A 12189-nucleotide genomic window follows, 5' to 3' on the forward strand; every position below is an offset into this window, starting at 1 on the left:
ATTTGAGATAATAAATTGAGAATAAACGCTGAGTCACCTTTCCAATACGTTTCCCCTCCACTTTCAGGGCCTTCATTTTGGAGAAGTAGTGGTAGTATGTCACCACGTATGTGATGACAGACTTCTCATCAGGGTGGTCCACACTGATATCTGTGAAGCAAAAATTTTATTTCTGATTGGTTAATACAATTTGTAAGTCATAGTGACGATGATTTGGAACATTACAAAAATATTAAAAGATCTCCTTTTTTATTTCATAATTTTTTATGACAGGGCAGTGGGAAGGTAAAGCAGGTAGAAAGTGGAAAGTGGCAGACATGGCTCAAATCCCCATCGCCAGGGGGTATATGTAGCCTGGAGTCTGCAGCACTATCACTAGACCAGACTCTGGCCCCTACAGTATTTTATACATTCCAGTTAAGAATTATTACAATTTTATTATGTTTATTTGGATAACAAAAACATAAGTAACAGTACAGTCGAAGATAAAAGTTTTGAGAATGACACAAATATTAATTTCCACAAAGTTTGCTGCTTCAGTGTCTTTAGATATTTTTGTCAGATGTTACTATGGAATACTGAAGTATAATTACAAGCATTTCATAAGTGTCAAAGGCTTTTATTGACAATTACATGAAGTTGATACAAAGAGTCAATATTTGCAGTGTTGACCCTTCTTCGTCAAGACCTCTGCAATCCGCCCTGTCAATTAACTTCTGGGTCACATCCTGACTGATGGCAGCCCATTCTTGCATAATCAATGCTTGGAGTTTGTCAGAATTTGTGGGTTGTTGTTTGTCCACCCGCCTCTTGAGGATTGACCACAATTTCTCAATGGGATTAAGGTCTGGGGAGTTTCCTAGCCATGGACCCAAAATATCGATGTTTTGTTCCCCGAGCCACTTAGTTATCACTTTTGCCTTATGGCAAGGTGCTCCATCATGCTGGAAAAGGCATTGTTCGTCACCAAACTGTTCCTGGATGGTTGGGAGAAGTTGCTCTCAGAAGATGTGTTGGTACCATTCTTTATTCATGGCTGTGTTCTTAGGCAAAATTGTGAGTGAGCCCACTCCCTTGGCTGAGACGCTTTATCTGGACATGGTTCGTCGAGACCTCCAACAGCCGAAGCTAGGTAGTAATATTAACATGATGCCTTCTAATTGCAGTCGCTGTACTCATAATTTACAGGAGAACGATCGCCTTGCGGCAAGGATAGCTGTGCTGCAAGCCCAGCTTCAGACGCAATCGTTAGGCAAGGGTAATTTCAGTGTAGGAAAGGATGAAACAGCGTCTGTGCCAACAGTAAGTACAGATAGTAGTATAAATCCCCTCGCACGGTCCCTGCAGCCTTTCTCATGGCTTCTGGAGGGAAATGCTGTAAGAATGCTCAACCGGTGTCGCTCATTCAGCCGACAGAAACCTTCAACCAGTTCTCCCCATTAAGTAGCTATTCCGAGTCTGAGGCCGAGCCTTCTCTGGTCTCTACTCCTCCCCTTACGTGGTCTGAGATGCCGAAGGCTCCCACCATTAGATCTGACAAATTGAAAACCCAAGTCATTGGCAACTCCATTACCCGTAGTATTAGACTTAAAACGAATCATCAAGCGATCATACACTGTTTACCAGGGGGCAGGGCTACCGACGTTAAGGCTAATCTGAAGATGGTGCTGGCTAAAGCTAAAACTGACGAGTTTAGAGAGTATAAGGATATTGTTATCCACGTCGGCACCAACGATGTTAGGATGAAACAGTCAGAGGTCACCAAGCGCAACATAGCTTCAGCGTGTAAATCAGCTAGAAAGATGTGTCGGCATCGAGTAATTGTCTCTGGCACCTCCCAGTTAGGGGGAGTGATGAGCTCTACAGCAGAGTCTCACAACTCAATTGCTGGTTGAAAACTGTTTTCTGCCCCTCCCAAAAGATAGAATTTGTAGATAATTGGCCCTCTTTCTGGGACTCACCCACAAACAGGACCAAGCTTGGCCTGGTGAGGAGTGACGGACTCCATCCTAGCTGGAGGGGTGCTCTCATCTTATCTACGAACATAGATAGGGCTCTAACTCCCTTAGCTCCACAATGAAATAGGGTGCAGGCCAGCCTGCCAGCTTAGTGGAGTCTGCCACTAGCACAGTCAGTGTAGTCCCAAAAGAGACCCCATTGAGACCGTGTCTGTGCCTCGACCTAGGTTGGCGGTGTTCGAATTAGCAATCTCACTAGAATAAAGACGTCCTCCATTCCTGCCATTATTGAAAGAGATCGTGATACCTCACATCTCAAAATAGGGCTACTTAATGTTAGATCCCTCACTTCCAAAGCAGTTATAGTCAATGAACTAATCACTGATCATAATCTTGATGTGATTGGCCTGACTGAAACATGGCTTAAGCCTGATGAATTTACTGTGTTAAATGAGGCCTCACCTCATGGTTACACTAGTGACCATATCCCCCGCGCATCCCGCAAAAGGCGGAGGTGTTGCTAACATTTCCGATAGCAAATTTCAATTTACAACAAAAAAAAATCTTACGTTTTCATCTTTTGAGTTTCTAGTCATGAAATCTATGCAGCCTACTCAATCACTTTTTATAGCTACTGTTTACAGGCCTCCTGGGCCATATACAGCGTTCATGAATTCCTAACGGACCTTGTAGTCATAGCAGATAATATTCACATTTTTGGTGACTTCAATATTCCCATGGAAAAGTCCACAGACCCACTCCAAAAGGCTTTCGGAGCCATCATCAACTCAGTGGGTTTTGTCCAACATGTCTCCGGACCTACTCACTGCCACAGTAATACTCTGGACCTAGTTTTGTCCCATGGAATAAATGTTGTCGAGCTTATTATTTTTCCTCATAATCCTGGACTATCGGACCACCATTTTATTACGTTTGCAATCGCAACAAATAATCTGCTCAAACCCCAACCAAGCAGCATCAAAAGTCGTGCTATAAATTCTCAGACAACCCAAAGATTCCTTGATGCCCTTCCAGACTCCCTCTGCCTGCCCAAGGACGTCAGAGGACAAAAATCAGTTAACCACCTAACTGAGGAACTCAATTTAACCTTGTGCAATACCCTAGATGCAGTTGCACCCCTAAAAACATTTGTCATAAGAAACTAGCTCCCTGGTATACAGAAAATACCCGAGCTCTGAAGCAAGCTTCCAGAAAATTGGAACGGAAACTGGAAGTCTTCCGACTAGCTTGGAAAGACAGTACCGTGCAGTATCGAGGAGCCCTCACTGCTGCTCGATCATCCTATTTTTCCAACCTAATTGAGGAAAATAAGAACAATCCGAAATTTATTTTTGATACTGTCGCAAAGCTAACTAAAAAGCAGCATTCCCCAAGAGAGGATGGCTTTCACTTCAGCAGTAATAAATTCATGAACTTCTTTGAGGAAAAGATCATGATCATTAGAAAGCAAATTATGGACTCCTCTTTACATTTACATTACATTTAAGTCATTTAGCAGACGCTCTTATCCAGAGCGACTTACAAAATGGTGCATTCACCTTATGATATCCAGTGGAACAACCACTTTACAATAGTGCATCTAAATCTTTTAAGGGGGGGTTAGAAGGATTACTTTATCCTATCCTAGGTATTCCTTAAAGAGGTGGGGTTTCAGGTGTCTCCGGAAGGTGGTGATTGACTCCGCTGTCCTGGCGTCGTGAGGGAGCTTGTTCCACCATTGGGGTGCCAGAGCAGCGAACAGTTTTGACTAGGCTGAGCGGGAACTGTGCTTCCTCAGAGGTAGGGGGGCCAGCAGGCCAGTGGTGGATGAACGCAGTGCCCTTGTTTGGGTGTAGGGCCTGATCAGAGCCTGAAGGTATGGAGGTGCCGTTCCCTTCACAGCTCCGTAGGCAATCACCATGGTCTTGTAGCGGATGCGAGCTTCAACTGGAAGCCAGTGGAGAGAGCGGAGGAGCGGGGTGACGTGAGAGAACTTGGGAAGGTTGAACACCAGATGGGCTGCGGCGTTCTGGATGAGTTGTAGGGGTTTAATGGCGCAGGCAGGGAGCCCAGCCAACAGCGAGTTGCAGTAATCCAGACGGGAGATGACAAGTGCCTGGATTAGGACCTGCGCCGCTTCCTGTGTGAGGCAGGGTCGTACTCTGCGAATGTTGTAGAGCATGAACCTACAGGATCGGGTCACCGCCTTGATGTTAGTGGAGAACGACAGGGTGTTGTCCAGGATCACGCCAAGGTTCTTAGCACTCTGGGAGGAGGACACAAGGGAGTTGTCAACCGTGATGGCGAGATCATGGAACGGGCAGTCCTTCCCCGGGAGGAAGAGCAGCTCCGTCTTGCCGAGGTTCAGCTTGAGCTGGTGATCCGTCATCCACACTGATATGTCTGACAGACATGCAGAGATGCGATTCGCCGCCTGGTTATCAGAAGGGGGAAAGGAGAAGATTAATTGTGTGTCGTCTGCATAGCAATGATAGGAGAGACCATGTGAGGATATGACAGAGCCAAGTGACTTGGTGTATAGCGAGAATAGGAGAGGGCCTAGAACAGAGCCCTGGGGGACACCAGTGGTGAGAGCGCATGGTGCGGAGACAGATTCTCGCCACGCCACCTGGTAGGAGCGACCTGTCAGGTAGGACGCAATCCATGCGTGGGCCGCGCCGGAGATGCCCAACTCGGACAGGGTGGAGAGGAGGATCTGATGGTTCACAGTATCAAAGGCAGCAGATAGGTCTAGAAGGATGAGAGCAGAGGAGAGAGAGTTAGCTTTAGCAGTGCGGAGAGCCTCCGTGACACAGAGAAGAGCAGTCTCAGTTGAATGCCCAGTCTTGAAACCTGACTGATTAGGATCAAGAAGGTCATTCTGAGAGAGATAGCAGGAGAGCTGGCCAAGGACGGCACGTTCAAGAGTTTTGGAGAGAAAAGAAAGAAGGGATACTGGTCTGTAGTTGTTGACATCGGAGGGATCGAGTGTAGGTTTTTTCAGAAGGGGTGCAACTCTCGCTCTCTTGAAGACGGAAGGGACGTAGCCAGCGGTCAAGGATGAGTTGATGAGCGAGGTGAGGAAGGGGAGAAGGTCTCCGGAAATGGTCTGGAGAAGAGAGGAGGGGATAGGGTCAAGTGGGCAGGTTGTTGGGCGGCCGGCCGTCACAAGACGCGAGATTTCATCTGGAGAGAGAGGGGAGAAAGAGGTCAAAGCACAGGCTAGGGCAGTGTGAGCAGGACCAGCGGTGTCGTTTGACTTAGCAAACGAGGATCGGATATCGTCAACCTTCTTTTCAAAATGGTTGACGAAGTCATCCGCAGAGAGGGAGGAGGGGGGGGGGGAGGGGAGGAGGATTCAGGAGGGAGGAGAAGGTAGCAAAGAGCTTCCTAGGGTTAGAGGCAGATGCTTGGAATTTAGAGTGGTAGAAAGTGGCTTTAGCAGCAGAGACAGAAGAGGAGAATGTAGAGAGGAGTGAGTGAAAGGATGCCAGGTCCGCAGGGAGGCGAGTTTTCCTCCATTTCCGCTCGGCTGCCCGGAGCCCTGTTCTGTGAGCTCGTAGTGAGTCGTCGAGCCACGGAGCAGGAGGGGAGGACCGAGCTGGCCTGGAGGATAGGGGACAGAGAAAATCAAAGGATGCAGAAAGGGAGGAGAGGAGGGTTGAGGAGGCAGAATCAGGAGATAGGTTGGAGAAGGTTTGAGCAGAGGGAAGAGATGATAGGATGGAAGAGGAGAGAGTAGCGGGAGAGAGAGAGCGAAGGTTGGGACGGCGCAATACCATCCGAGTAGGGGCAGAGTGAGAAGTGTTGGATGAGAGCAAGAGGGAAAAGGATACAAGGTAGTGGTCGGAGATTTGGAGGGGAGTTGCAATGAGATCAGTGGAAGAACAGCATCTAGTAAAGATGAGGTCAAGCGTATTGCCTGCCTTGTGAGTAGGGGGGGAAGGTGAGAGGGTGAGGTCAAAAGAGGAGAGGAGTGGAAAGAAGGAGGCAGAGAGGAATGAGTCAAAGGTAGACGTGGGGAGGTTAAAGTCACCCAGAACTGTGAGAGGTGAGCCATCCTCAGGAAAGGAACTTATCAAGGCGTCAAGCTCATTGATGAACTCTCCAAGGGAACCTGGAGGGCGATAAATGATAAGGATGTTAAGCTTGAAAGGGCTGGTAACTGTGACAGCATGGAATTCAAATGAGGAGATAGACAGATGGGTCAGGGGAGAAAGAGAGAATGTCCACTTGGGAGAGATGAGGATTCCAGTGCCACCACCCCGCTGGCTCGATGCTCTAGGGGTATGCGAGAACACGTGGGCAGACGAAGAGAGAGCAGTAGGAGTAGCAGTGTTATCTGTGGTAATCCATGTTTCCGTCAGCGCCAGGAAGTCTAGGGACTGGAGGGTAGCATAGGCTGAGATGAACTCAGCCTTGTTGGCTGCAGACCGGCAGTTCCAGAGGCTGCCGGAGACCTGGAACTTTAAATCTGGGTATTCCTCCAAAGCTCAGTTGTCCTGAGTCTGCACAACTCTGTCAGGACCTAGGATCAAGGGAGACACTCAAGTGTTTTCGTACTATATCTCTTGACATAATGATGAAAATAATCATGGCCTCTAAACCTTCAAGCTGCATACTGGACCCTATTCCAACTAAACTACTGAAAGAGCTGCTTACTGTGCTTGGCCCTCCTATGTTGAACATAATAAACGGCTCTCTATCCACCGGATGTGTACCAAACTCACTAAAAGTGGCAGTAATAAAGCCTCTCTTGAAAAAGCCAAACCTTGACCCAGAAAATATAAAAACTATCAGCCTATATCGAATCTCCCATTCCTCTCAAAGAAATTTGAAAAAGCTGTTGCGCAGCAACTCACTGCCTTCCTGAAGACAAACAATGTATACAAAATGCTTCAGTCTGGTTTTACACCCCATCATAGCACTGAGACTGCACTTTTGAAGGTGGTAAATTACCTTTTAATGGCGTCAGACCGAGGCTCTGCATCTGTCCTCGTGCTCCTAGACCTTAGTGCAGCTTTTGATACCATCGATCACCACATTCTTTTGGAGAGATAGGAAACCCAAACTGGTCTACACGGACAAGTTCTGGCCTGGTTTAGATCTTATCTGTCGGAAAGATATCAGTTTGTCTCTCATCAGTCTGTCTCTGTGAATGGTTTGTCCTCTGACAAATCTGTAAATTTCGGTGTTTCTCAAGGTTCCGTTTTAGGACCACTATTGTTTTCACTATATATTTTACCTCTTGGGGATGTCATTTGAAAACATAATGTTAACTTTCACTGCTATGACACACAGCTGTACATTTCAATGAAACATGGTGAAGCCCCAAAATTGCCCTCGCTGGAAGCCTGTGTTTCAGACATAAGGAAGTGGATGGCTGCAAACTTTCTACTAAACAAAGAGATCTTCTGTTGAATCTGACAATTAATCTTGATGGTTGTACAGTCGTCTCAAATAAAACTGAAGGACCTCGACGTTACTCTGGACCCTGATCTCTCTTTTGATGAACATATCAAGATTGTTTCAAGGACAGCTTTTTTCCATCTGCATAACATTGCCAAGATCAGACATTTTCTGTCCAAAATTGATGCAGAAAAATTAATCCATGCTTTTGTTACTTCTAGGTTAGACTACTGCAATGCTCTACTTTCCGGCTACCCGGATAAAGCACTAAATAAACTTCAGTTAGTGTTAAATACGGCTGCTAGAATCCTGACTAGAACCAAAAGATTTGATCATATTACTCCAGTGCTAGCCTCCCTACACTGGCTTCCTGTTAAGGCAAGGGCTGATTTCAAGGTTTTCCTGCTAACCTACAAAGCATTACATGGGCTTGCTCCTACCTATCTTTCCAATTTGGTCCTGCCGTACATACCTACACGTACGCTACGGTCACAAGACGCGGGCCTCCTAATTGTCCCTAGAATTTCTAAGCAAACAGCTGGAGGCAGGGCTTTCTCCTATAGAGCTGCATTTCTATGGAATGGTCTGTCTACCCATGTGAGAGACGCAGACTCGGTCTCAACCTTTAAGTCTTTATTGAAGACTCATCTCTTCAGTAGGTCCTATGTGTGAATGTGAACGGAAAGGCACTGGAGCAACGAACCGCCCTTGCTGTCTCTGCCTGGCCGGTTCCCCTCTCTCCACTGGGATTCTCTGCCTCAAACCCTATTACAGGGACCGAGTCACTGGCTTACTGGTGCTCTTCCATTCCGTCCCTAGAAGGGGTGCGTCCCTTGAGTGGGTTGAGTCACTGACTTGGTCTTCCTGTCTGGGTTGGCGCCCCCCTTGGGTTGTGCCGTGGCGGAGATCTTTGTGGGCTATACTCGGCCTTGTCTCAGGATGGTAAGTTGGTGGTTGAAGATATCCCTCTAGTGGTGTGGGGGCTGTGCTTTGGCAAAGTGGGTGGGGTTATATCCTGCCTGTTTGGCCCTGTCCTGTTCGGATGGGGACACAGTGTCTCTTCAGCCTCCAGTATTTATGCTACAATAGTGAGGGTCTAGGGTCAGTCTGTTATATCTGGAGTATTTCTCCAGTGTCCTGTGTGAATTTAAGTATGCTCTCTCTAATTCTCTCTTTCTCTCTCTCGGGGGACCTGAGCCCTAGGACCATGCCTCAGGACTACCTGGCATGATGACTCCTTGCTGTCCCCAGTCCACCTGGCCGTGCTGCTGCTCCAGTTTCAACTGTTCTGCCTGCGGCTATGGAACCCTGACCTGTTCACCGGACGTGCTACCTGTCCGAGACCTGCTGTTTTCAATTCTCTAGAGACAGCAGGAGCGGTAGAGATACTCTCAATGATCGGCTATGAAAAGCCAACTGACATTTACTCCTGAGGTGCTGACCTGTTGCACCCTCGACAACTACTGTGATTATTATTATTTGACCATGCTGGTCATTTATGAACATTTGAACATCTTGGCCATGTTCTGTTATCATCTCCACCTGGCACAGCCAGAAGAGGACTGGCCACCCCTCATAGCCTGGTTCCTCTCTAGGTTTCTTCCTAGGTTTTGGCCTTTCTAGGGAGTTTTTCCTAGCCTCCGTGCTTCTACACCTGCATTGCTTGCTGTTTGGGGTCTTAGGCTGGGTTTCTGTACAGTACTTTGAGATATCAGCTGATGTAAGAAGGGCTATATAAATACATTTGATTTTTGATTTGAACCCCACAAATGAATGGTCTCAGGATGCTTTACTGTTGGCATGACACAGGACTGATGGTAGAGCTCACCTTGTCTTCTCCGGACAAGCTTTTTTCCGGATGCCCCAAACAATCGGAAAGGGGATTCATCAGAGAAAATTACTTTACCCTAGTCCTCAGTAGTCCAATCCCTGTACCTTTTGCAGAATATCAATCTGTCCCTGATGTTTTTCCTGGAGAGAGGTGGCTTCTTTGCTGCCCTTCTTGACACCAGGACATCCTCCAAAAGTCTTCGCCTCACTGTGAGTGAAGATACACTCACACCTGCCTGCTGCCATTCCTGAGCAAGCTCTGTACTGGTGGTTCCCCGACCCCGCAGCTGAATCAACTTTAGGAGACGGTCCTGGCGCTTGCTGGACTTTCTTGGGTGCCCTGAAGCCTTCTTCACAACAATTGAACCGCTCTCCTTGAAGTTCTTGATGATCCGATAAGTGGTTGATTTAGGTGCAATCTTACTGGCAGCAATATCCTTGACTGTGAAGCCCTTTTGTGCAAAGCAATGATGATGGCACGTGTTTCCTTGAAGGTAACCATGGTTCATAGAGGAAGAACAATGATTCCAAGCACCATCCTCCTTTGAAGCTTCCAGTCTGTTATTCGAACTCAATCAGCATGACAGAGTGATCTCCAGCCTTGTCAACACTCACACCTGTGTTAACGAGAGAATCACTGACATGATGTCAGCTGGTCCTTTTGTGGCATGGCTGAAATGCAGTGGAAATGTTTTTGGGGGGATTCAGTTCATTTGCATGGCAAAGAGGGACTTTGCAATTAATTGCAATTCATCTGATCACTCTTCATAACATTCTGGTTTATATGCAAATTGCCATCATACAAACTGAGGCAGCAGACTATGTGAAAATTAATATTTGTGTCATTCTCAAAACTTTTGGCCACGACTGTACACTGAGAAATTATACGTTGCACCAGATTTAGCTATTTTCCATATGCCCTCCTCTACTACATAGAAGAGCATAGTCCAGAACTCACCCTCTGGGTCCAGGAGCTTGGTAAGCCCCAGATGCTGCTCAGCCAAATTGAAGGCATTCTGCAGGTTGTGGTGGGCATTGGACTTTTTCAGCTTGTCAAAGTCAATCAGGTCTGGCCTTTACACGAGACAAAGCATCATGCCACAGCACCAGTCACACAGTATACCACCAAAGAATCACAAGGTAAATACCCAGATGTAATTTACCTGTTGAAATGTTAGTTATGTTCCAATATCTCAAAGATTCAACACAATTATACCAAATGATGTACAGTAATGCATCAATACATCCCAAATACACCAAAAAGTAATTATTTGAACATTACTCTATTGTAAGTAAGAAAATAAATCATCATAAATGAGGGGGGTTGGAGGTGGGATAAAAAAAAATATATTGGGTCATTACATGTGGCCATATAAAGTAAATAGCAGACTGTGACATAAATCACAAAGGATAATTGGTCTGAATTACATGAGAAAAATGATCTGAAATATGTTAGGAATGTTGTAAAATGTGACCCACAAGGGCATGGAGAATAGTTGATCAAACAGACTCTTTTTACCTGTGCTTATGGATGAGGGCATTGAATGCCATGCCATCTCGCCAACTGGTGCTGAAGTTGTGAATGTTCACGTTTGGATAGCTATAAAGAACAAAACAGAGAACAACAGATATGACGATGTGTTCAATGTTCAAATTCATTCCCTAAGCAATTTCTATATAATTGAAGATGTGGAACTTCTTCTGGAATTTCTTTACTGACTTCTTCTGAAAGTAAATGAAAAGTCACAATGGTGTTGCTGTCTAAATAAATGTATATCTTAAGGAGGATTGTTTAAGACAAGTGGTGGAACTGAGAGCTGTAATGTAGATGACCTAAGTCTAAGTATTTCAAATCTCTAAGAAACGTGTCTGAATGCAAGGTGACAGTCAATCACTCACCCAGCAGTCTTCATCTGGCACCAGAGGAGCAGGGCGTCCTTGGCTGATCTCTTCTCCTTGTTGTCTCCATCAGTCTCAACACTAATGTCCTGGATCTGTCACACAGACAATAATACAACAGCACCCGTGAACAGACTCAATGTGCTGGGGGTACAAGGTAGTTGAGGGGATTGAGGTAATATGTAAATGTGGGTAGGGGTAAAAGTGACTAGGCGATCAGGATAGATAATAAACAGAGTAGTGGCAGCGAATGGGAAGAGTGTGAAACAGCGTGAATGTGTGTGAGTGTATGTAGTGTGTGTATGTGTATGTTGAGAGTATCAGTGTAGTATGTGTGAGTGTGTGGGTAGAGTCCAGTGAATGTGCATAGAGTCAGTGCAAGAGAGTCAGTGCAACAAAAAAAAGGGAGTCAATGCAAATAGTCCGGGTAGCCATTTGATTAACTGATCAGCAGGCTGATGGCTTGGGGATAGAAGCTGTTCAGGAGCCTTTTGGTCCCAGACTTGGCACTCCGGTACCGCTTTCCGGAGAGAACAGTCTATGACTTGGATGACTGGAGTCTTTGACTTCCTCTCACACCGCCTGGTATAGTGGTCCTTGGATTTACGCACTACCCGCTGTAGCGCCTTGCGGTCTGATGCCAAGCAGTTGCCATACATTGCCTACATATCTTATTCATGTTATAACATAATCTTTATGTAAATAATTGACTGTGTAATATGTGTGCTGAGAAGTACAAGTTAGTATTAGATCAATGTTATAAAGGATGAGGCCCTACAGTAAATAAGCTTTTGATGCTGAGTTGGATTGAAATCAGCATACTGGCCAACTCTCCTCATGCAGAGCAACTGGGTTTGTTGCTCACATACCAATAATAACATATCTGATTCAGATAATCGAGACCCTGCTGTACACAATGGGTCTCCAGGATAATAATAGAACACTGACTAAGTGAGCGTTCAAACCAGACAAATTGATGCATAAAAAACACAGCAATTCAATGATTTTCAACCGGAGCAGTGCTTTGGGGGAGGCCCTCGGGTTGTGTTGCGCTGTCCGTTATATATGTTGCAAAGACTTATCCATCACCCAA

The 12189-nt window shown here is 46.0% G+C and overlaps 1 protein-coding gene across 4 annotated transcripts in view; it reads right to left on the reverse strand.

Annotated features, from left to right (window-relative positions):
• Window positions 1–12189, reverse strand: part of LOC106584953 (spectrin beta chain, non-erythrocytic 1) — a 136372-nt gene that overhangs the window by 66225 nt on the left and 57958 nt on the right. For all 4 annotated transcript variants that reach the window (XM_014170641.3, XM_014170652.3, XM_014170647.3 and 1 more), the window contains 4 exons: window positions 11097–11191; window positions 10717–10797; window positions 10156–10271; window positions 38–150 (listed from right to left, as the gene is read on the reverse strand). In XM_014170641.3, coding sequence (XP_014026116.2) covers window positions 38–150; window positions 10156–10271; window positions 10717–10797; window positions 11097–11191 — 405 coding nt within the window. The remainder of the gene's footprint in view (window positions 1–37; window positions 151–10155; window positions 10272–10716; window positions 10798–11096; window positions 11192–12189) is intronic.

Source organism: Salmo salar, chromosome 02 (genome assembly GCF_965601325.2).
Source record: "Salmo salar chromosome 02, fSalSal1, whole genome shotgun sequence".
Taxonomy (NCBI): domain Eukaryota; kingdom Metazoa; phylum Chordata; class Actinopteri; order Salmoniformes; family Salmonidae; genus Salmo; species Salmo salar.